Source organism: Eschrichtius robustus, chromosome 11 (assembly GCF_028021215.1).
Source record: "Eschrichtius robustus isolate mEscRob2 chromosome 11, mEscRob2.pri, whole genome shotgun sequence".
Taxonomy (NCBI): domain Eukaryota; kingdom Metazoa; phylum Chordata; class Mammalia; order Artiodactyla; family Eschrichtiidae; genus Eschrichtius; species Eschrichtius robustus.
In genome coordinates, this window is record NC_090834.1 from 89,751,746 (window position 1) to 89,774,192 (window position 22,447).

Consider the following 22,447-nt stretch of genomic DNA (forward strand, 5'->3'; position numbering starts at 1 on the left):
GTTGCTTTTGGCTACATTAAAAAAAAGCACTTTCTGATTACATCTCTGGGTTGGTCACAGTTTATTTGGCTAGGAGAGTTTGAGTTAATATCACTTGATTTGAATTTTACAACCGATCCCAATATAAGATGAGTGCCCTGTGTTACAATCTAGGGAGGCACTACAGCATATAGGGGAAATCTATAAAATTGTTTTGACATCAACATTGAGGGATATATATGTCCTTGACTTTTCATGTAAATTTATGATACCAATATTAAAATAAGAAAATGCTCATTCTGTAATTAAGTGGACATTTTCCAATGAATTCTATTATCCTAACAACTTTAAAGAGTAATAGGAATTCTCTGGGAGTATATATAAAAAAATTAAAGGAAAATATTTTGCTGTTAAGGGGTTTAGAAATAAACACAAAAAACATTCATTATAAAATTTTTATTCCATTGTATTGTCATTTAAAATACAAGAATATAAGCAAATATCATCCAGTGTCAGAAAATCTGCAGCATTTAGTGACAAATCCATAGCTTCATGGAAATTTTCAATTCATTTAAAAAAACACCCGAGCCATTTAAGTAATAATTAAAATGAGCTTTGTCTCTACGTATAATAAACTTCCACTTGGCTTATACAATTCCATTTTCTCCAACGGGAAGCTGTGTAGGATCCAGTCCTACCTTCTTCATTGATACAGCAACGTCAAACAAATAGTCATAACACTCACACCTGTTAAAAAATAAATAAATAAAAGCAAAAAGAACTAAAAGTGTTCAGTGAAAAGAGAGTTCTCCAATCCTAACAATCACATTTTTCCTCTGCATCAAGTTAACCCTGTTCCTAGCAGATTTTTTTTTTCTTTCCTCAATTCTAGGCAAAGTTTCTCTTAGTTTGTCTCCAACATTATTAAAACACGGAATCATACTGAATCATGCCACCATACTATATACTTCTCAGGAAATAAAAGGGAGTTTAAAATATACTACTTATGTAAATTTAAATTTTTTATTATGCGCCATTTTTTGAAATAAATATAGCAAATCTTTATGCGACTTGGGTTAGCTTTATTCTAGCCCTCAATTCAGGGAACAAGATCTGTATCTCCTTCTTTGTATCAAAGAGTATAGTGCCTTGCCAAATAAAAGCTCATCTGAAAAATATTTCTTAACAAAAGAATATATAATACAAATAAAATATTGAGAAATAATTAGTGATAAACTATTTAAATTTAAACCAATTTGACCAGTAACACACAAAAAAATCATACTCCGTTTTCAATCATAAAACATATTTCATTCTCTTTTAGAGTGTGGTGACTTGCCCCAGACGTTCTTTGGTTTCGGTTTACACTTACATGCTTTTAGCCTTCTCCCACGTCTCTCCCCAGACGTAGACTCCGTGCCGTCTGACTAGTACTGCACAGGAGTCTGGGTAATCATTCATTGCTTGGGCCATTCGCTCTTTGAGGTCTTTCTCCTCAGGTGTATTCTCAATAATGGGTACTACTAACATATCATCGTATCTGTTAAGACAAAACAAGCCATTTGCTTTACTTTTTAAAACAAATCAAGGTATTCATATATAAAATTTATAATTTTTTCAAATAACAAGTTAGACGTTCTCTTTATATCTGAAAAGCCACTCCAAATTAGGAACAAGATGTTGCATGTTATTCTGTGTATCTTGTATAAACAACTGTATCAAGAGACGCCTTGGGAATTTGGCAGGCACTTTTCCAATCCTAAGTATAAGTGGCAGAAATTTGTACAGGATACCGAAACCTAACAAAGAAACTATCAAGATCATACAAGTATTTCCCTGAAGGATAGAGAATCACAGTAGTTTTAACAGGAGATGAGAAATGATAAATTTCAGAATTAGAAGCATAGGAAGGATTAACAATTGAACTACTTATTAAAGCAGGAATTTCCCAACGATACAAAATCATTCTATTCTATCTCTGCAGGACCCAAAAGTGTCTTGGATAGACAAATAAATAAATGCAGGTGTGGTTTATGGCCCTGGGATAGCAAAAACCTTTTGGAGCTAACTATTAAAGGTATGACAATATTTTCAGAACGTTCTCAAATCTGTGACATTAGAACTTCTTTACCTTATTTTTAGTAAGTACACGTGATGAAATCAGAATATGCATTTTTCATTTTTGTTTCTGCAGTAATATTTAAGCAAATAGCTTGTTACTGGTAAAACTATGTCTATTTGTGAGGTCATTTACAACCAATCAAAACTCAGACATGTTTTCCTTTTAACATGAATTTCTCTTGCCTTGTTAATGTTACATCTGCTTTTTCACTACCTCTGTGATGGCTAAACTTAACCAAAATAAGTTCTATCCATATATTACCAGAAGTTACTACTTTAGGGAGGGTACAGACTGAGTAGCTGTCATGTGATAAAGAACCTGGCCAGGGCTTCCCTGGTGGCACAGTGGTTGAGAATCTGCCTGCCAATGCAGGGGATGCGGGTTCGAGCCCTGGTCTGGGAGGATCCCACATGGCGCGGAGCGGCTGGGCCCATGAGCCACAATTGCTGAGCCTGTGCGTCTGGAGCCTGTGCTCCGCAACAAGACAGGCGGTGATGGTGAGAGGCCCGCGCACCGCGATGAAGAGGGGCCCCCGCTTGCCGCAGCTGGAGAAAGCCCTCGTGCAGAAACAAAGACCCAACACAGCCATGAATAGCTAAATAAATTAAAAAAAAAAAAGAACCTGGCCAACCATTATCAGGAACAGTACGAGGTTGCCCATTATTTCACTTAAGTAAAATAGAGGTAATTATAAAATATCCTTAAATGTGGAAGGAATAAATTGCTAGTCCCAAATCTTTCCTAGTATTGGCCAGGAGAACCACAAACTTATATTTTCCTCTACCATATACCGAACAGTCAGAAATATCTCCAGGTGCAAAATAATTCACAGCAAAATAAGGCCTCAGGAACGGAGCCAGGGTAGTCCTTTGACCATCAAACAGTATTCTTTTCACTCTACCATAGGCATGTTGCATCCAAAAGGTACAACAATTAATATTTAACATGGTAACCTCCCCCGATAAGAATTAGGCATTTGAAAGTTATTATAATTTTTTTTAAGATGGACTTAAAAATTTTAAAAGTAGAATAGAAAATGTAAAAACTCCATCCTTTCTTAGTCATCTACCTTTTATTGCCCCTTCTTTTGACTGGACACTTAGGATTCTCCCCAAATACCGATGAAGTATCACTGCCCCTGAGCTGTGATAATGACCCTGTTACTGATTTCCCAGCCAGGTTCAAACAGAATTGCAAAAGCGTGTCAAAAAACTTTGTACTCTTTAAATTCTGAGACATTCAAAATAATATATAAAGTGTATACGTTGTGATGCATAACAAATGACATCTTTTCATTCGTGTCATTCGTTTTTCCACAAAATTCCAAAGGCTCTCTATTGTGCTCTGCTCCTCTACCCACCGTTTCACACGTTCTTCTGACCTATTTTTATTTCTTCACCAAAGCAATCAAATGCCGATGAAATTGATAGCACACATAATGCCTCTCCTTCAAGACCCAGATATGGAAAAGGCAATATGCGGCTATGCTTTTTTTAGTATGTACACTTTCATAATTTAAATATTTAACTTTTGTAAATAGGTGTTTCCCAGTGCTGAGGAATGCTTTAGGCACACAATAAATATTAACTAAAATCAAGTCCAATTAACTTCTCAGCACACTAGTTTAAACACATACAGTCTATTATGTGCAGTAACAGTAAGATACTGCTATAAGAACACTTTAGAAAAACTGGCACCCTTTTCCTCTAAACAAGGCAAAGTGGATTCAGCCCCTTTAGGAAATTGGGAAGGGTGAAGGCTCAGGAACAAGAATGCCTGTACATTCAAACAAAATGCCGAGCCTGTCCCTGAGCCCTGGGAACGTGTTTCTTCATGTCACTGTATTCTAGATTGACGAATAATTGCTACATTTTTGTGGGCTGGTGGATTTAGCTGATTTTATCCAGAAGGCCTCTGTTCTATACTATCTACGCCAGTTTCCACACTGAAAAATTATAAACGTATAGAGATCTACTTAATTAAAATAATAATAAAACTTTTTTAAAAATGAAAATATTCCAGAAATACTACATGAAATCAAAATGAAGCATAAGATTCAGTCAGAGCTGAAACTTCCCGAAGACAACGTGAAGGTGAGGACAGCTTGCTCTTGGGGTTCTTCAATAAAGGAACACACTCTTTCCATCTCTGTAGATTACCTCAGCCAGGATTTTTGCATTTTACTCTGACAAACATTTAATTATTCATGTTGGCAATAATTTACCAAGGCTGGGTTGGGGATGGGAAAAAGGAGGGGAGGCATCTGATTTGTGTCACTGAGAATAGATCTGGAAGTATAATATTAAGGGGGGTACTATCTAACACAGATCTACCACATCTCATTAAATACATAAAAAGATCAGTATCCTGTTTATTACAAGAAGGAGAAATACCATTCAAATTATTTAAGCAAAAAATAGAGGAAAATACCTGTAATACCCTCCTGAGGTACATTTCTTTATTCCTTTGATCATCTCTTGATGTGTAATTTTAAACTCCCTTCCTGGGAAGAGAAGGGTGGCCATGACAGCAGCTTTAGAGTGGGTATGAATCACAGCACCTGCTCCTGGAGGGGGAAGAATACAGTTACATGCTCAGTGAAAACTAAATTGCACCTTTTAAAGAAAAAAAAATATACACATATACACACAAACACACACACTTATTTGTATATGGCTTTGGACTTGTTTTTCTTGGCATGGAATAATAAGTTGGCAGCGGGTAGGAGGGGAGAAAGGAAGATAGGAAAGAGAACTACTGATAGAGAAGTCAGAAAGCAAAAAGAAAAAAAATTAAACTTCATCCAGCATCAGGACAACGCACGATACTTTACACATGCTCAAGAAATCTCCTTTAGATGGTCTGAAGTACAACTATAATGACTGTGGAGATCATAATCATAATACTACTACCACTCAATTAGGGATTCCTATGTGCCAGGCACTGGGCAAATCCCCTTTATAGATGTTATCTCTTCACATCATCACAACAACCATCTCCCCCATTTAATGGTCAAGGACATGAGGCTCAGAGATGTTAAATAATTTGTCCATGGTTATTTAACTACGTTGTCCAACTACAGACAGTAGTTGAAGAACTTGGATTTGAACCCAGTTTAGTCTGACCCTTAATCACCAAGATATGCTTCATAGTGTAGGCCATATCTTAGTAACGTAAGGGGATGGTAGGGATTTTAAGATATAGATGCAAGGGATTTACCTAAAAAAGAATTTGTATGCTATAAAACTCAGTAATGGCTATTTTTGCAATGGGAAGTTTATTTAGCTTTTTGCTAGGAAAGATTCTCCGTGCTGTTAGAATCTGTTGCTGAAGTTTCATCCTTTCAGTAGTAGCTGATAATGTCTGGGAACAGCACATGGCATGATTACTAACTCTATATTAATTTTATTCAGGGGCTATACTAAAGCATGGTCCTAATGACTTCATTGTTAAGGCTGAGCCAGTACTTCAGTTATGCTTTCCTATTTTTACATTGTCCTCTAGGTTCAACCTTTCCAGGTTGGTTTTCTACCACGATTTCTGGGAATTAAAGTAAGAGTCCTATTTTTATCATAAAGTAAATTTTTCAAAAAAGAGGATCACTCCCACTGAAGTGAAGAAAAGGGCATGATTTTCCCTCATTTGTATTTTGATTAACTTCTACTACAAGTTCCCAGAGATATAACTCTGAACTAAGAGTAGGAATTGAACTGTAAATATAATATTTAGTTGGTTAATTTGACAATCTAGTGGAATCATATTGATCTAGGTTGGAATTCTGGCCCCAATACTCACTGGCTGTTTATTTTGGGAAAATCTTCCCAGAGCCTCTGTCCTCTCATATATAAAATGAAGTAATAATGGACCTCCCACAGAGGCTGATGTGAGGACTGAATGAGTTAACATATTTAAAGTCCTTGCACATAACAGGTATTCAAGAACTGTGAACTACAACAGTAATTGCCATTATTTACAGGAGCCTACTCTGCAAATATTCTTTACGTTGAATACATTTTCTGCCTACCTCTCATTGTGTAAGCATTCATGAAAAGAGGAGTACACTGGCTTTTTTTAAGATTCTTATATGGCGGAGGTCCACTTATGTCCTGTTCATTGATGTCACAAACAAACATGTCTTCAGGCTATTTAGAGGGGGAAAAAGAAAAAAAGAAGGCTTATACAATATCAATTAGAAATGTCCCCTTTCTTGTGTGTGTGTGTGTGTGTGTGTGTATATATATATATATATATATATATACACACATACACAATTCCATTTATATATAGTATATATAAACAGTGCTAATATATATACATATTTAACTCACATTTTAAATATTTATATAATTATAGTTTCTCTCTCAAAATTTTTTAGCCATTTTGAGAAATAAAAAAATGTTTTCTACTAATAAAAATCATCTCAAGAAAGTTAAAAAAATCGACCTTTAGAATTTGAAGAAAAAGTGATATGGAAAATTTAATATGCATGTAACGATGCTGATGTCATTTCATCAACTTAGTTTCTCAGCTTTGCCATGTAATTTCACAATATTTCAGAGAGACTATATAATCATCATTTTAGAATGGGTGTTATAATTTTTTTTATATTTCATAATATAAGAGGAAAAATACAGAGTAAAATTTTCTTATCCCTTGAGAAACTTAACTGGTACTCAGAAATGTTAATCTCGATGACATACTCTATTTTTAAAGATTTAAGGAATTATGTAGATCCACAGGTTTTTCCTAGTAATACATGCATATCTCTGACTTGTAACTTTCGTTTGCCAGGGTTTATTACAAACTACAATATAAATGTTTTATTAATGAAGCACTATGCCTTAGACAGAATGAAGTATTATGTGCTTGTTTTAACTCTATTCTGGGTATTATTCTAGCATTAATACAGAATGGGTCTTCTCAAAATGTTGAAACAAAGCTTTATAACTTTAAATTGAAAAAGCTTTGCCATTATTAAATATGAATCAGTTTGGTCCATTTGAGACCACCAATCTGATTACCCTATTAGCCTGATAAAGATGGTGTTATAATGCTGCAAAGTTAAAATCATTTTTTATTATGACTTAAGACTGCACTATTCACTTTTGCCCTCTAGAGGCTGAATGAGAATTCAAAACACCTGGTTGCAAGCAGGATACTTACCACCTTAAAAAAATTTAATAGTTACTTAACAAATGTTTGTTGATTAGTTATTTAAATTATCACAATATAACCTCCCTTCAAAACTAAGATTTCTTTTAATATTAATTCCATTTCACAAAACAATAATCAAGTAGAGAAGAACAGACATTTGGTTTTAAGAAGGATCCCTTTACCATACCTGAATCCGTTCCTTTTGCACTCCTGAAGGAGCAATGTAGATTTCATTGCTGGTAACACAAAATACAGAAATTGGTATTTATTTAACTCTAATGTTCTGCTTTTGCAAAAAGAAAAGCGTGCCCTTGCAGTCCAATCATTAATGATCTTTATAAATCAAGTCATACAAATAGCTGCTTTATTTAATTAATGGTGTAGGCTGTATCGAAAGAATACCAAATTAATTTCTTTATAATGCTGATGACACAGTAAAATGTTGATAGTTGCTTTTGTTACATTTTCATATATATTTCTTTATTTCTTTTTTATGGTGCAAAATCAATGGTAACCAGGCTTTTATCTGGTTCGGGGAAATAAAAATCTGAAAACATAAGTCTTTAGCATCTTTAAGCATGAATAAGCAGAGTTTATCTTACTATACATGGAACACAGTTATTCTAAAGCCCAATAGGGGAAATATGCTCACTTGGAGTAGATCTCTGTCTTGCAAGAAATCAGGGTTAATTTTATTGTTTGAAATGTTCTTATTATAAAACATGACGCTCAGAGACCTCTGCTGGATGGTTTGTTAAATTACAGCATTAACACTGGGCTACTTTTTGGGTGGAACAGTATATGCTTCCTAATTGAAAAACACTTCTTTCTTGTGAAAATATTTGGTGACAAAGCCAGAACAATTGCAGAAAGTTAGAAATATAAAAGGCATGGCTACATCTGGAGATCTCTCTGTTACACAGCACATTGTGCTAAGGGAGATGCTACAGCAGTACCACTTACCACAAGGTGCTTTCAAATTTGATTTGGAAATTAATCTAAAATCTTCTCTAAATTCTCTCCAACCTCAACAAAGGTCCTTTGGCTCATGTATCAGTTTCAGTTGCTGACAGAGGGTGTTAAAGAACTGCCACATAATGCAAACGAAGGAAACACCAGCACCTGCACGCTCCAGCTTCTGCCACTGAGGCATGGACGTAGGGACACTGAATAAATATTAACTGTTTCCCAGTGAAAATGAGGATAACTACCTATATTGAATTGAGCTGTCAAAGTTGGGGTTACTAATAAACTTATAGACTTGGAACTCACAAAAATTTAAGAAAGTTCCTTTAAGGATCTACTGGTAAATTAAGGTCTAGAAAATAAATGCCTGATAATGGGAGTGAAATCCAAAGCAGAGTAAGCTTTGTTCAAGCATTCATTTTCACAAAGTAGCTATTGCTTTAGAACTTTGTTGCATAAGAAAACCATAAAGTGGCACTCCTCTGGAACCAGTGGGAATGCGTAGGGATCATTACTGTTAAAACGGCCCCTTATAAATACCAGGGATCCAAATCTTTTGTCCTCATGTAACATGAAAGAGAGTCTAGAATCATGTGTGGTACCTAGTCCAGTCACCTCCAATGGTAAGTGGACTTGTAGGTCTTCTTGTGTGCGGAGATATTTATGCAGTCCTGGGAACAGACTCAAATAAAGTTCGAAACAGTCTGCTGGTAAATAAACTCCACCTACAAAATGGGAAAATCCAGGGTTTTTATTCAGTTTGTTCAAATAATTTGGTATGCTAAATGTCTTTTCTTTTTTTTTGGCCATGCTGCATGGCTTGTGGGATCTTAGTTCCCCGACCAGGGATTGAACCTGTGCCCTTAGCAGTGAAATCGTGGAGTCCTAACCGTTGGACCACTAGGGAATTCCCTGGTATGCTAAACCTATTTTTATTACTGCCTTTATAAAATGGAAATCAGTTTAGACTTTGATCAACTTTGAGTAATTAAAAGATTAGCTAACTAGGTTTTAGAAAAAAGTATACCTACAAAGAAGGAGATACGTGGATAAAAATATTAATACAAAGATGACAGAGCTTTTATTTTAGGAGGGAAACATGCCAAAGACTAAAAGTGAAGTATTTACTTGGTACTGTAAGCCACAAACAAAAGCATTTTGAGTTTCAAGGTATTAAGTTTTAGAATTTATTTTCTCCATACTCCCTGCTCTTTCACAATGTGGTGAGCAGGGGAACAAAACACAAGAGTTTATAATACATGTTCTATTTTTATTTACTTAAAAAAAATCCTTTAAACTTTACTATGATTCAATTATCTTGTCTACAATATAGGTTTATTAATTTTAATTCTAATAGCATACAACAGGATTACTGTCTCTGACACATAAAAATATAATGCTGTGAAAGACAGGAAACCAGCCTAAGCACAATGGCTGCTCAGTATCCTGGAATTGCCTTGATTACTGTTATTTTCTTGGTCCTCCATTTCTTCCTTCTGATTTAACTCTTATATGTGTCTTAAGCTATCTTTTATTATATACATTTTTGGCACCATACACCAGTAGCATAAGCTGAACTGATAGTAGCCAAACCTTGGAATCAGTAAATAATTTCATACTCCCCAAAGGGCTTATTGCTAGAATTATTCTGGAAACACAATCTATTGGGTTTGTACTTCATTCTAAATTTATTCGCTCTAAGCATCAGGTAAAGAAAACCAAACTTTCACTAACATGAGAATAATATTGCTGATAAAATTATTGATATGGGTCTATGAAGTCATTTAAATATTAGGGAGAAAATTCAACATGTTACTTACAAATTACCCATTTTACTCTGTCAGGCAGAAATTTAGTAAGATTCCAAATACAGTGCCATAAAACTGTGGCTGTTTTCACCTGTGACCTCCAGGAGGCTCCTCACCAATTAAGAAGCTGAGGAAAAAGCATTTTACAAACACAATGCAACTTCCCTATAAATTGACTGTAGTGCCATAAAGCCAATTAATTTTAAGAGGTGCCAGTGAGTGTTTTAGGGTGACCACACATAATTTTAGTGCATGGGTCTACAAAGAATTTTAGTTTTACAAAGAACATAGTCTTTTATGTCCTTATGATCAAAAAAATTCCCTCTTGAGATCTGCAATGGTCCCTTACCTGCATTCTATTTTTAACTTAGCTGTTTTTTTTAAGAGCCAGTTGGAAAAAGTTATTTTAACTCAGTTTGGTAGAAAGCTCTCTTTTGTACATATACAAACTATTTCTGCAAATGCAAAAAAAAAAAGCAGTTAACTAAAGGCAATGTTTAGAATATAATTTATTATAAGTAATACATGTGAGAAACCAAATTACTAGGGCTCAACTCTTAAATGAATAAATGAAACAACAACAAGTGTTGTTATTATAGGACTTTGCTGTGAACAGATCAACTTGAAAGTTTTGGCAAAATAACTTGAAAACCTGCAAAATGCTGATTGACACATTAGCACTGGGTTGATGGTAAGAGAGGACGCACGTGACGTATGTCCCATGTATTGATACCATGTGGAACAGGACGTTTCCAGACTGAGAGCCTCCCTACACATGAACTGTGACATTTGTTGACTAAGGGCTCTCCTGTCATTTCCCACAGTTTAATTAATATTTCATGAATTCCTTGGTAATTTGAAGCAGATGAAATTTCAATGGCATCATCTTGTGGTATGCTATAAAATCCCCTTTGTTCAAAATGTTCTGATTATATTTTACATTCCATTCTTTTCTAAACAATTCAACATTACATAAATATTGTAGTAATCCAATTTTGTTAAAGAAAGTGAATTAGGATAAAGAAATAAATCAAGTTACTCAGTTTTAACATTCAGCCTCCAGACAATATTATTCCTAAAATATTTCAGGAGCAAATACATTAATCCTGTTCCAGAAACACTTAAGAGAGTGAGATTCCACAACCTCTATTTTCATTGTTAGTAGGTTACTTATTTCTTCACCCTCTTAAAGGAAAGACAGTGATTAAGTCTAAAGAACAATTAACTACTATTCATTCCTTCTGTTTCAAGGCCAGTACCTCTCGTTTTGTCCTGTGAACAACATGGACCTGCAGGTGTTATGTCCATTAATAATGATACATGCATTTAGAAAGGCATATTGCCTTTTTTTGGACTCAAAAAAATGTAATTTTTAGAATTTTGGGTGGTTAGTAATCTGTATTTAAGTGACTTTAAAATATGTATCTGAACCTTTGAAACAAATCCTGTCTATCCAGAGTGGACCCTTGGTAGTTCTAGACATACGAACATACCCAGCAACATGTTATTTAACTTTGGTACTCCATGGACTGGGGACCAAATTATTCTGATTAGAAATTATGGTTCTTAAATCCTTAGATATTTATTATATCTGCAACATCTGCACACTTATTCCATTCAGTTATGCAAATACCTATTTCTTTATTTAGAAACTAAATACCTTCAGTATCATAAAACTGATCATCGGTTGTTCTTTGTACGTAATACATGTTAGGCTCTCTGTGGTCTACTTATATGGAGAATTCTCAGAGATGAAATCAGCCAGAAACTTACCCATGCTTCAAGCTAATTCCTCCTCCAGTCCCAGTGACCCAGCCCAAATGGTAAAACTGTTTGCAGAGCTCTGGGATCAGGTATTTTGGATGTTCCTTGTCCTTAAAAAGAAGATAATGATTTCTAAAATAGACATTATTTTATCAAATGACTATTCTAGATGATATCTCTGTTAAGAAACCAATTTAAGGAAGTTTAAGAAAATCTACCATAGAGAGGGTACAGTGAGGGAGAAAATTATTACAAAATATATTTTGTTTTTAATGTTTGGAATGTGGATCTACCATATTATTTTGCAACCAGGAATTATTCAGGGCCATACAGTCTAATATTATGCAACAGGTTGCAAGAACAAGGTGGAGAAATGCCCAGATTATAGTACAAAGTATCTACTGAAATGGCTGAAATAAAATAGGATCTAGTGCTGAAAGGAACATGCTTCAGTCTGTCCAGAAAATTTCTTTACACATAACATCTTATTCAATTAAGGCATGATATACATGATATACTATGATAGTTATTTATTATCTGTGTTGGTTCAATTTTATTTTTATTCTAAAAATGTCCTCTGTTTCATAGCAATTGTATTGTTTTCTCTTATTACAAAAGCAATATATACTTATTATGGAATTATAAAGTCAAGAAAATAATATAAAAAGCACTCAGAAACGATCATAATTAATACTTTCTAGGCCCAATCCTATGAAGATATATGTTGGGATAAACACTGAGCCTTATTTATTTATTTATTTATACTGAGGTATAATTGACATAGAACATTATATTAGTTTCAGGTGTACGATATAATGATTCCATATTTGTATAAATGGTGAAATGATCAGTACGATAAATCTAGTTGAAATAAGAGCCTTACTTTTATATGTCTAATGATTACTTCTTTAGAAAACAAAACAAGGCGTTTCCCCCTCTTTTTTAAAGCTAAAATTAATGAAAACAAAAACTATAATAAAGAAATACGATGAATTCCATTTTGGCAGTATAATATACAACCCTTACCTTGAAAACAAGTAAAACTGCTGAATAAGTCATTCAAAAAATATTTCAAAATATACTGCTGAGCTGGCAAGAAAATAAGGTTTCACAGACATAAAAGAAACGAGAGTGAGTCTACCTGGGAGGGAAGTGAGATCCAAAGCCCTAATTTCCCTGAAGGTATTTGCAAATCTCTGATGACCTCTTCAATTGTGATAGCTATGCATGTCACTAGAGACACAAGATAAAACCTAGGGTGTGCTCAAAATAGGGCATCTAATAGAAAATCCCTACATACGCATGGGACCCCAAGGGGCTATACCCTCCAGGTGAAAGTGAACAAGAAGTAGTCACACTGTGCAGAGAAGCACAGCTAGCAAATCTGCATATATAAATCTTGGCACTGGGTAAAGGGGAGAAAAACATCTTTGAGTCCAAAGAGGGATTATTATTGAATAGACTAAACTTTCAGCTATTTAATTGGATTTCTGAAATTATGATATTTTCCCAAATTCAGTTAATATTTTACATACACATTTTATTTTAGATAAGTACTACGAATGATCATTTGATGGAGTAGACTTAAAAATATAAAATTAAAAACATGGGAATGTTGACATTTTTTAAAAGTTCTGATTGAACACAGGCTTAGGAGTTAATGGACACAAAGGCAAATCCATATTACACCATTTATTGCTTACGTGACCTTGGGCCTCAGTTTACTCATCCATTAAATAAGAACATTATGAGGATTAAAATGAGATATAATGGATACAAAGCATGAAGCACAACGTGTGACACAGTCAACATTCGTTTCCTTCCCATTTTAACGAGTTAAAAATCCCTGAATTAAAATGAAAAATAAAGTTATATTGGTCTTTCTTATATCTTTCCTTATGAAATCTAGCCAAAATTACCCACGCCCTGTATAATTTGCTATTTCCTTTTTTAGGGATATAAGTGATATTTTAATTACATATTAAATTACAGCTAATGAGAAGACTCCTGCAGTTTTACAATCCTTAACCATTAACTTGCAGGGCACGTTGCAAACATTATAGAAAACAGTCTGTTATTAAAGGCATCCCCTTTCCCTTTTGTCTTTCCAGTACTGAGGTATTAGAACAATTAGCCTGCTTCATGCTACAGGAATAACAATGGTAAGGCAGCTGCTGTTAATAAAGTTTCATTCAATTGTTTGAACCCACAAAATTACAATTTCAAGAAAAATAATCACTTAGCAGCAGGAACCAACAGAGATATATTTAGTAAAAATGCAGTCATTTAAGTTATCCAGAATGATAAGAAAAATAAAAATTAAAATATGTATTTTAATAAGAATTCACAAGAAAGAAAAGGTTTAGTTAGTATTTAGCTCTCCCCTGAATGTCAATATTACTTGTCTGTTATTGTTAGGTCTGTTAGAATAAGAATTTTGAAAGACATATCTAAAGATGGATTACAATCAACTTCTTACAGCAGAGGTTCCATACAGTGAGGAAGAAACATTTAACAGTATTTTGTATATACTTTCAAAACACTAAAGCCTAAACAGTTTTTGAATCAATACTTCATTTCCCCAATTTTTCAATCTAGTTATTTTAAGGAAATCAGCCTCGAATGTCACTGAGATAGGCTCACAGCCAACAATGGCTCTCATCCCCTCCCCCACCTTTTCTTTCAAGTTAAGCATAATAGAGGCATTATTTCTCAGATAGAGGTTTTCACAAGGGACTCTTACAAACATAAAATGAACACGTGTCAAATGTATTTAGCCCATCAACTAAATGAGGGAACCAAAAAGATGATACTCCTGTGTCCAAAGAGAATTCAAAACACACACACATAAAAATAATCAGGAATCCTGGATTTACAAATAAATGATATAGAAAAATTGGACAATATCCGCTGCAGCGATAAGTTGAATCTCTGTAACACGACTTGCATTTCTATGAAAAATAATCGTCTGCATTACTGTCAGCATTCTACAATTCACAGACCTGTAAAATAGCGTAAAGATAGCCCCAAGACACCTAGTAGTCTTTTTTGATCATTTCAGTCTTGCAGAATTTTTCCTCGCACTGGCCTAAGAATGGACTGGATACAGGCACAGTCAAGGTGTCAGCATTTTCTGTCTCTGGTCTTTGTTTCCTTCTGCACTTCTGATTCATTCTCCTCTCTGCATACTGGTTTTCTTTGCAACTTCACCTCCACTCAAAGCCCTATTTCTCCCTCCTACCTTCACTACACTTAAAAACTCTTCTTACCAGTTAAGCACTGACTAGAAATCAGAAGACAAGGAGGTTGGCTTTAGCTTTGACCCCCACTAGCTTTGACCCCCACTATGGCGAGTCTGTGACCCTTTCTGGCTATCAGTGTCCTTATTTTAATAATCTGGATCAGTGATTCCTAGACTTCTGAATTTCAAGACCAGTAGTTTTTGTTGCTGTTGTTTTTTAAATTTTAGGGACTGACATAAGGTTACCAGTTAATGACATTGGTTATATTTAACCATCCATTATCACATTTTTCAAAAAAGAAAGTGCATTTTTAACATAAAGAGTAGGAAGGATAATGTTGGAATGAAACATAGTCCTTTAAATGAATGCAATTAATTTTGTGAAATTCACCTTACCATCGTCCTTATTTTTCTTATTCTGCAAGAACTGAGTAAAAGCTCTCAAGGACACATGTTTGGGGAGGATTGAAGTTATCTTCTCCTATTTGGTCTCCTTGCCTACAATTTCTCCTTCTTCTTCTCTTTCTTCTCCAGCTTACCCTTCACTCTATTATTAGTACTAAAATAATAACACTACTTTGATCGCTGAACTCCCTTCCTCAAATCATTTAATGTTCAAATACCACCCCCTGGGTCTCTTATTTAAGTCCATCTGCTTTCTTGCTCCAATTTAACTTTTCACATATTTTCTTTCACTTTTTTACATACATCTCTCAGTTCTAGTCAACCTGGTCGTGGTAATCAACCTCCAGGATGGCTCTTAATGATCCCTGCTTCCTGGTATTCACATCCTCGTGTAGAGTTCCATCCCACATTGTACCGGGCTGGTCTGTGTGAAGACAGACTAAGACGTGACAGTATGTCACTTCTGATGGCAGGTTACTAAAGCCTACAGCTTCTGTCTTGGTTGCTCTCTCTTGGATCACCTGCTCTGGGGGAATCCAGCTGGCATGTTGTAAGGGTACTCAGCCTATGCAGAAGGCCACAGAGCGAAGAACTGAGGCATCCAGCCAATAAAATGTGAGGAACAGAGGCCTGCCAATACCTTTGTGAGCTTGGAAGCAGATCCCAGCTGCAGTCAAGCTTTGAGATGCCTGCAGCTCCAGCTGACAGCTTGACTGCCAACTCATGAGAAACCTTGAGCCAGAACCCTGAGCTAAACTCTCCTGGATTCCTAATCATCAGAAACTGTGTGAGACAATGATTGTGCATTAAGCCTAAGTTTTGGGATACTAGCTGTGCAGTAATAGATGACTAAGACACATTTTCTTGCCAGCCAAGAATACATCTTTTTCTCTTTGCACTGTTATTGCTCATGCTGGATCTCCAATTATCCCACCTCTAGCTGTCAAACTCTTGCTTGTCAGCCTTTACACCAGGCTTCCTACCCACTTCCCCTATGATTCCTTCTCTCATCTTCTCCGCAGGAAGTGATCCTTCCTTAAACTCTGTGCCATGGCATTTGCACTGTGTACCTTTTTTTGGTATCTATTATATAGCCCTCTCATTCATTCATTCAACAGAACTTTACTGAAGGCCCTGAAGAAATAAATACGAGTAAGAGAAAATCCTTACCCTTGAGGGCTCAAACTCTAGTAAACAAGTTAACAGCTGTGAAACGACAAAGCAATATATAAAACAAGATGGTCCAGGGCATTATGGGAACAGAGCTACTGGCGGGAGGGAGGAGGAGTTGGGAAAAGCTTCACAGAGGAAGGGATGCTGAGCTAAGTTTTAATGAAGGATGGCAGAGTATACAGGTAGGTGAAGAGGAGAAAGGGCATTTCAGTCAGAGAGAACTCTGAGTAGTTGGAACCGGAAATAGGTTCTTTGGGATGCAGTGGGGAGGGAAAAAGACTGTAAGGATCTTTCATGCCATGCACAGGAGTTTGGACTTTATGCTATAGATGGTTGATAACTGCTGAGTAGTTTTTTTTTGTTTTTTAAATGAAAGCTTCTTTCTTTCTTTATTTATGGCTGTGTTGGGTCTTCGTTTCTGTGCGAGCACCTTCTCTAGTTGCGGCGAGCGGGGGCCACTCTTCATCGTGGTGTGCGGGCCTCTCACTGTCGCGGCCTCTCTTGTTGTGGAGCACAAGCTCCAGACACGCAGGCTCAGTAATTGTGGCTCACGGGCCTAGTTGCTCCGCTGCATGTGGGATCTTCCCAGACCAGGGCTCGAACCTGTGTCCCCTGCATTGGCAGGCAGATTCTCAACCACTGCGCCACCAGGGAAGCCCTGCTGAGTAGTTTTAAGTAGAAAATGATAGGATCATACTTTGTTTTTGAAACTCATCTACAGTGGCAATAAAGAGAAGAGGCTGAAGGGTGACAACCAAGGAAGCAAAAGACCAGACCAGAAGAAGGCTGTGGAAATAATTTCAAAATGAAATTGTAAGGTGGTGATGGTGGAGATGGATTTGGAAGATAATTAAGAAGTTAAAAAGAAAGGATGGGCTTTGGGTGAGAAGACTGAAAAAAAGGCAGGCTTAGGGCTTCCCTGGTGGCGCAGTGGTTGAGAGTCTGCCTGCCAATGCAGGGGACACGGGTTCGGGCCCTGGTCTGGGAGGATCCCCCATGCCGCGGAGCGGCTGGGCCCGTGAGCCGCAACTGCTGAGCCTACGCGTCTGGAGCCTGTGCTCCGCAGCGGGAGAGAAGGCGATAGTGAGAGGCCCGCGCACCGCGATGAAGAGTGGCCGCTGCTTGCCGCGGCTGGAGGGGGCCCTCACACAGAGGCGAAGACCCAACACAGCCAAAAATAAATAATAAATTTATTTAAAAAAAAAAAAAAAAAAAAAAGGAAGGCTTAGAGGAATTCTAAGTTTCAGTTGGCTGAGTAGCTAAGTGGGTAGTGATACCAGTCATAAGTATTCCTTGAGTGTCTATGTACCAAGCACTTCCTGGGAATTCAGCCATGTACAAGACAAAGTCTCTGCACTAAAGGAGTTTATACTCTAGGGGGTAGTTTAAAAAAAAACGACGTCGACTGAAAAAAATGCACAATGTGACAGTTAAGTTTAATTGGGGGCAAAATGAGGACCATAACCCAGGAGTGAGCCTCTCAGCTCTGAGGAGCTGCTCCAAAGCGGTGGGGGGGGGGGGGGGAGGTCAGTAGAGACGTGATTTTAGTGAAGGGGGTTACATGGAATCAAGCACACATTTTGGCAGATGGCTGCTGTTAATCACAAGAAGTCTACCGCTGGTCACGAGATGTCTCCATTAATCCTTTTAGTGCTTTTCTAGATATAAGATGCAAGAAATTGGGCTCATAATATGTTCTCTTAAAAATAACTATCTTAAGTCCTGTTCTTCCTAGAGTATCTCATTCCTACATCCTCTCTGAACCTTTCAGGGTGTGTTGAAGGTCAACCACTCCAGTAGGTAGTGACCTAAACCTTGTAGAGGCAGACAGTGTGCGACAATTTTTAGTTGGCAGTGAAAAGAGGAAAAAATAAATAAACTGTAATAAGTGGGAAAAAGGAAACAAACAAGGGACTTCGCTAATCTGTGTTAAGTCACTTATTCGCACAAGATAGTGGTTGACAAGTACTTCCCAATATAATCTGTCATCTTACTACTTTTTAATTGGGACGTTCAGCCCCGAGAGAGAATAACAGGAGGAATAAGGACTTTCCCTGCCTCTTAAGCAAGGCTTCTCACATTGTAATTGTTTATTCGTCTAGCTCTCCTCCAGACCCCAGGCCATTGTCTTAATCACCACCCTGACCACGTGGGTGTTCCATAAAATTCTTGGTGCGCAGAAGTGAATGAAAAGTTATGTGCAGCCGGAGGGTGGATTTTCCTTTGACTTCTGCTTAAGGAAAAATCCTTTTTACGATCATCCCATAATCAATCTAAACCGAGACAGGCAAAGAGCAGCTGTGCAGATGAAAAGTGCCGGCTACAGTCCGCAGATCTGGCTCGGCGGACGTTTCCGAGTATCTACTAGGCGGCAAACGTCGGGCTGGTCGCCAGGGCGCAGAAAAGAAGCTCGAGAGCACAGTCTTAGCTTCATTTCCACTCCAGAGCTTCACGTTTCCCAGCTTGGTCTGTCTTCATGTTAAGTGGTTTTGAAACACACACGAAAGACGCCCGACGCTCTCCTCCGTTATTTTTCCCTTTTCAACGTTTGGTGCCCAACCCCCGCCATCAAAGAATCCCAGCGCTGAAAGGAGGCCCGCCTCGGGGCCCGGGGCCTCAGGTCTGCACGAGGAACGGGAGCGGCGGCGCGCGGGGGTCGCGTCCGGACCGGTCTGAAGCCCCACCCGACCTACACCCAGCTTCCGCCGCCGCGCCGGGCCGCCGCGCCGGGCCGCGCCGGCGCCTCGCCTCCTGGGAATAGAGGGCATCGGTGGCCCCGCCCCTACCTGCGCGCGACACTGCAGTGAGCGACAGTCTCCCTCCGGAGCGTGACAGCCAGACATGGCCCGGACAAGGGGTACCCGCGCCCTCCAACCTTCTCACGGCTTTACTTCTGGCGCTCCGCCTGGGTTAACGCGGCAAGGGCAGAACTGCAATCAGGCGGCCCTGAGGGCAGCCCGGGGGCGGGGCGGACAAGGCGAAAGGCGGGTCTGGGAGGGCCTCGCTGCCTGGAGACCCAACCGCGGAGCCGCCTGACCAGGAGGCGGGGCCAAGCGGTTGGAGGCGGGGCCAAGCGGTTGGAGGCGGGGCCAGAAGAGCTTGAGTCCAAGGCTCAGAGGGGCGGCTGGCGTCCAGGGGGCGTGTCCAACAGGATGGGAGGCGGGGCCTGAGGGCCTTGATGACTGGGCGATCAGGCTGTGCAGAGGGCAGCCCGGGAGAAGGCCGGGAAGATGGCGGCCTCCTGGAGGCTAGGCTGTGATCCGCGGCTGCTGCGTTGCCTCCTGGGCTTCTGCGGAAGCCCAGGGCTGGTCAAGGGGGCTGCTGGGCGGTCTGTCGGCCGTGGAGCTAGTTGGAGATGGTTTCACAGCACGAAGTGGCTGCCGGGTGAGTGGCTGGGCCTCGCTCAGCTTCTGTGTATCGGAGCAATGGGCCTGGGGCTGGAGCTTTTTGATTAAAGGCCTGCATCTGGGTGTGAGTTGCCAGGGGCTCACTGTTCCCTTGGCTTTTTCTCGGGGAGGAGTCTGCTGACTTGGCCTACTGCATGCCGCAAAGGGGTTTTGGGGAAACTAGGAGAACTTGATTCCGTCCCTGGCCGCCTGGTTGATATGGCTTCTCCGTGACCTTGCCTTGGAATTTGGGTTGTGAGGCATCTCTCAGGCCTCTTCCCAGTGACATTTCAGGTTTCTTTAGAGTTGTTAGGTTGACCAAGTTTGTTGAGATTCAAACGTCACCGTTAGCCGTTTTTATTCATTCTCCTGACCCGTCTCTATTGGGAGACCTTCGAGGCCACTTGGGTTGCTCCACGCGACGACTATGGTAAAGGACCCAATTAGTAAATGTCCAGCCATTAGACATAGGTCGGGAAGAATGTTTAACCAAAACATGAGCCTGAAAGAGTGAAAATTTAGGAGGGGAATCTTACCAAGAAGGTGTCGACTTAAAGACATACAACATAAGAGTTGTGAGTTTAAGTTTTATTCAGCGGCTTACTGACGATTATAGCCCGGGAGACAGCCACTCAGCTCCGAGGAACTGCTCTGCAGAGGTAGGGGGGAAGCCAGATTGTATATGAATTTTTTTGTCTAGGAAATACACACAGTCAAGCATATATCTTGGTAAAAGATTACTGCTAATCACAAAGAACAGATATCTCATGTTAATGGTTTTAGTATATTTCTACAAATAGGAAGATGTAAGAATCCAGGGTCATTGAAATTCTTCCTGAGATATGCTTCGAACTATCTAAGGGCCTGTTTATCCAGAGCAGAGTGCTTCATCCTGAATTCCTCTCAGGTCGCACTGTGGCTGGGCAACTTCAGTGGGTTATGATTTAACCCTTTTAGAACTGGATAGTCATTGAAATTCTTCTTTGTTCACAAAATTTATTATAGAAAGTTGTCACTAAAGAGTGGTATTGACACAATTAACATAATTCTTCCAGTGTTTAATACTGTGTAGTATAGTGTGCCCGGCATTATTTTTCTTCACATGGGTGGCGGGCAGGTACTGAGTGTATTATTACCTGCGCATCATTCAGTTACTCCACAGGATGAATTGTAATATAAAAAATTAGGTGCAGTAGGCATTGCCTACATATTCTGAACTACTTGAGGCTCAGAAAAAAACATTACACGAAGTTAATGGTAAGATGAGTGCACTGAGATTTTAAGATCCGGTGATGAGACTTTTTTTTTTTTTCCTTAAGAAGTGAGATATTCTGGTAATATCTACATTGTGAAATGGTATTTCAGCAACAGTCATGATATCATTATTTTAAAAAAGATACTAAAATTGCAGACTGTGTATAAAAGATGTTAAGACCATTTAAGAGTTAAAGTTTATGTCACTGACCTCTCTGTAAGTTTCTAAGATGATATACTCTTAAATACACCTTATTGTTGTCTTCAGCATCATTTGCCTTTATGAAAAAATGTGTAAATCCCCAAACTATTATGCATGTGTTCATTCTTTTGCTACACTCTTGAGTGGTGATTTCTTTTTGCCCTTGTTCCAAGATTTCAGAATAAACTGGGATTCATGTAGAATTTATATTTTATAGTTTAATACCAAGAACACCGATATTGCAAGCTGAAACCTCTTCTGAAGTGTTTGGTTTATTTCACTCAGAGGAAATAGTTCTGCAGCCATTCTGACATACCTTACAATTCCAGCAGGCTCTTTATAAATGTATCATTCAGTACTAAGTGTATGAAGGAATCAACAGATTCTGTAAACAAAATGGAGTGTATGGTGACTCTTTTTATTTTTTGTACTTGGTAAGCAGTACATTTACTGTAGCTGGTGATCTACTGGATACTTTTCTTCAATCAAGGTCTTTCTTGTGTTATGAAACATTTCTAAGGAAGAATTAAGGTTGGTAAATTTAAATACAGGAGAGTTTATTTGGGAAACTACTTGCACTGATTTTTAGAGAGGCATAAACCTATTTGAAAACTGATAAAAGCTATACCACTTCTTCAGAAAAATGCATACATGCAAAATTTTGTATGTGATTCCAGGGAATTTGTAGATCTCCCTGTAATTTATCTATAAATGCCACCTAGTCTCCAGGCTATTACCGTGAACATTTTGGTCATTTCCTACAGAAAAGAGTTGTGCTACTTTGCAAGGGTATTTGCCATATCTGAGAGCAAGAAAGGTGCGTTTTAATATAGGGGTTCGAACTATAAACAAATGACTCTTGGATACATTTACACAAGTGACTACAACAAAGGCAGTAATTTGGAAATTTTGATTCAGATCTGGGTTTGGGTTAAGTTTGTGCATTTAAGCTCATCCGATCATTCACCTTTACCTAAACATCTGTACTTCTCT

The 22,447-nt window shown here is 38.2% G+C and overlaps 2 protein-coding genes across 2 annotated transcripts in view; one reads left to right on the forward strand and one right to left on the reverse strand.

The window, feature by feature from the left end:
* Positions 1–469: 469 nt before the first annotated feature.
* APIP (APAF1 interacting protein) lies at positions 470–19,587 on the reverse strand. The gene is made up of 7 exons (XM_068555170.1): positions 19,399–19,587; positions 11,803–11,903; positions 7,443–7,491; positions 6,126–6,243; positions 4,532–4,667; positions 1,352–1,519; positions 470–726 (listed from the first exon to the last, which is right to left on the reverse strand). The coding sequence occupies exons 1-7, from the start codon at positions 19,453–19,455 to the stop codon at positions 627–629; spliced, it is 729 nt and encodes a 242-aa protein (XP_068411271.1). The 5' UTR covers positions 19,456–19,587; the 3' UTR covers positions 470–626.
* A 230-nt stretch (positions 19,588–19,817) lies between these two features.
* Positions 19,818–22,447, forward strand: part of PDHX (pyruvate dehydrogenase complex component X) — a 75,513-nt gene continuing 72,883 nt past the window's right edge. Inside the window, exon 1 of the mRNA XM_068556372.1 lies at positions 19,818–19,996. Within this exon, the coding sequence (XP_068412473.1) occupies positions 19,843–19,996 (154 nt within the window). The 5' untranslated portion in view covers positions 19,818–19,842. The remainder of the gene's footprint in view (positions 19,997–22,447) is intronic.

Bases quoted from the DNA above. Each gene is read 5' to 3' on its own strand.
- APIP (XM_068555170.1), bottom strand. From the start codon at position 19,455: ATGTCTGGCTGTCACGCTCCGGAGGGAGACTGTCGCTCACTGCAGTGT. The intron at 6,244-7,442 runs GTATGGTAAAGG...CCCTCTAAATAG, and splicing joins TGCAAAAGGAACGGATTCAG to CCTGAAGACATGTTTGTTTG. The intron at 727-1,351 runs GTAAGTGTAAAC...ATTTTTTAACAG, and splicing joins TGGGAGAAGGCTAAAAGCAT to GTGTGAGTGTTATGACTATT.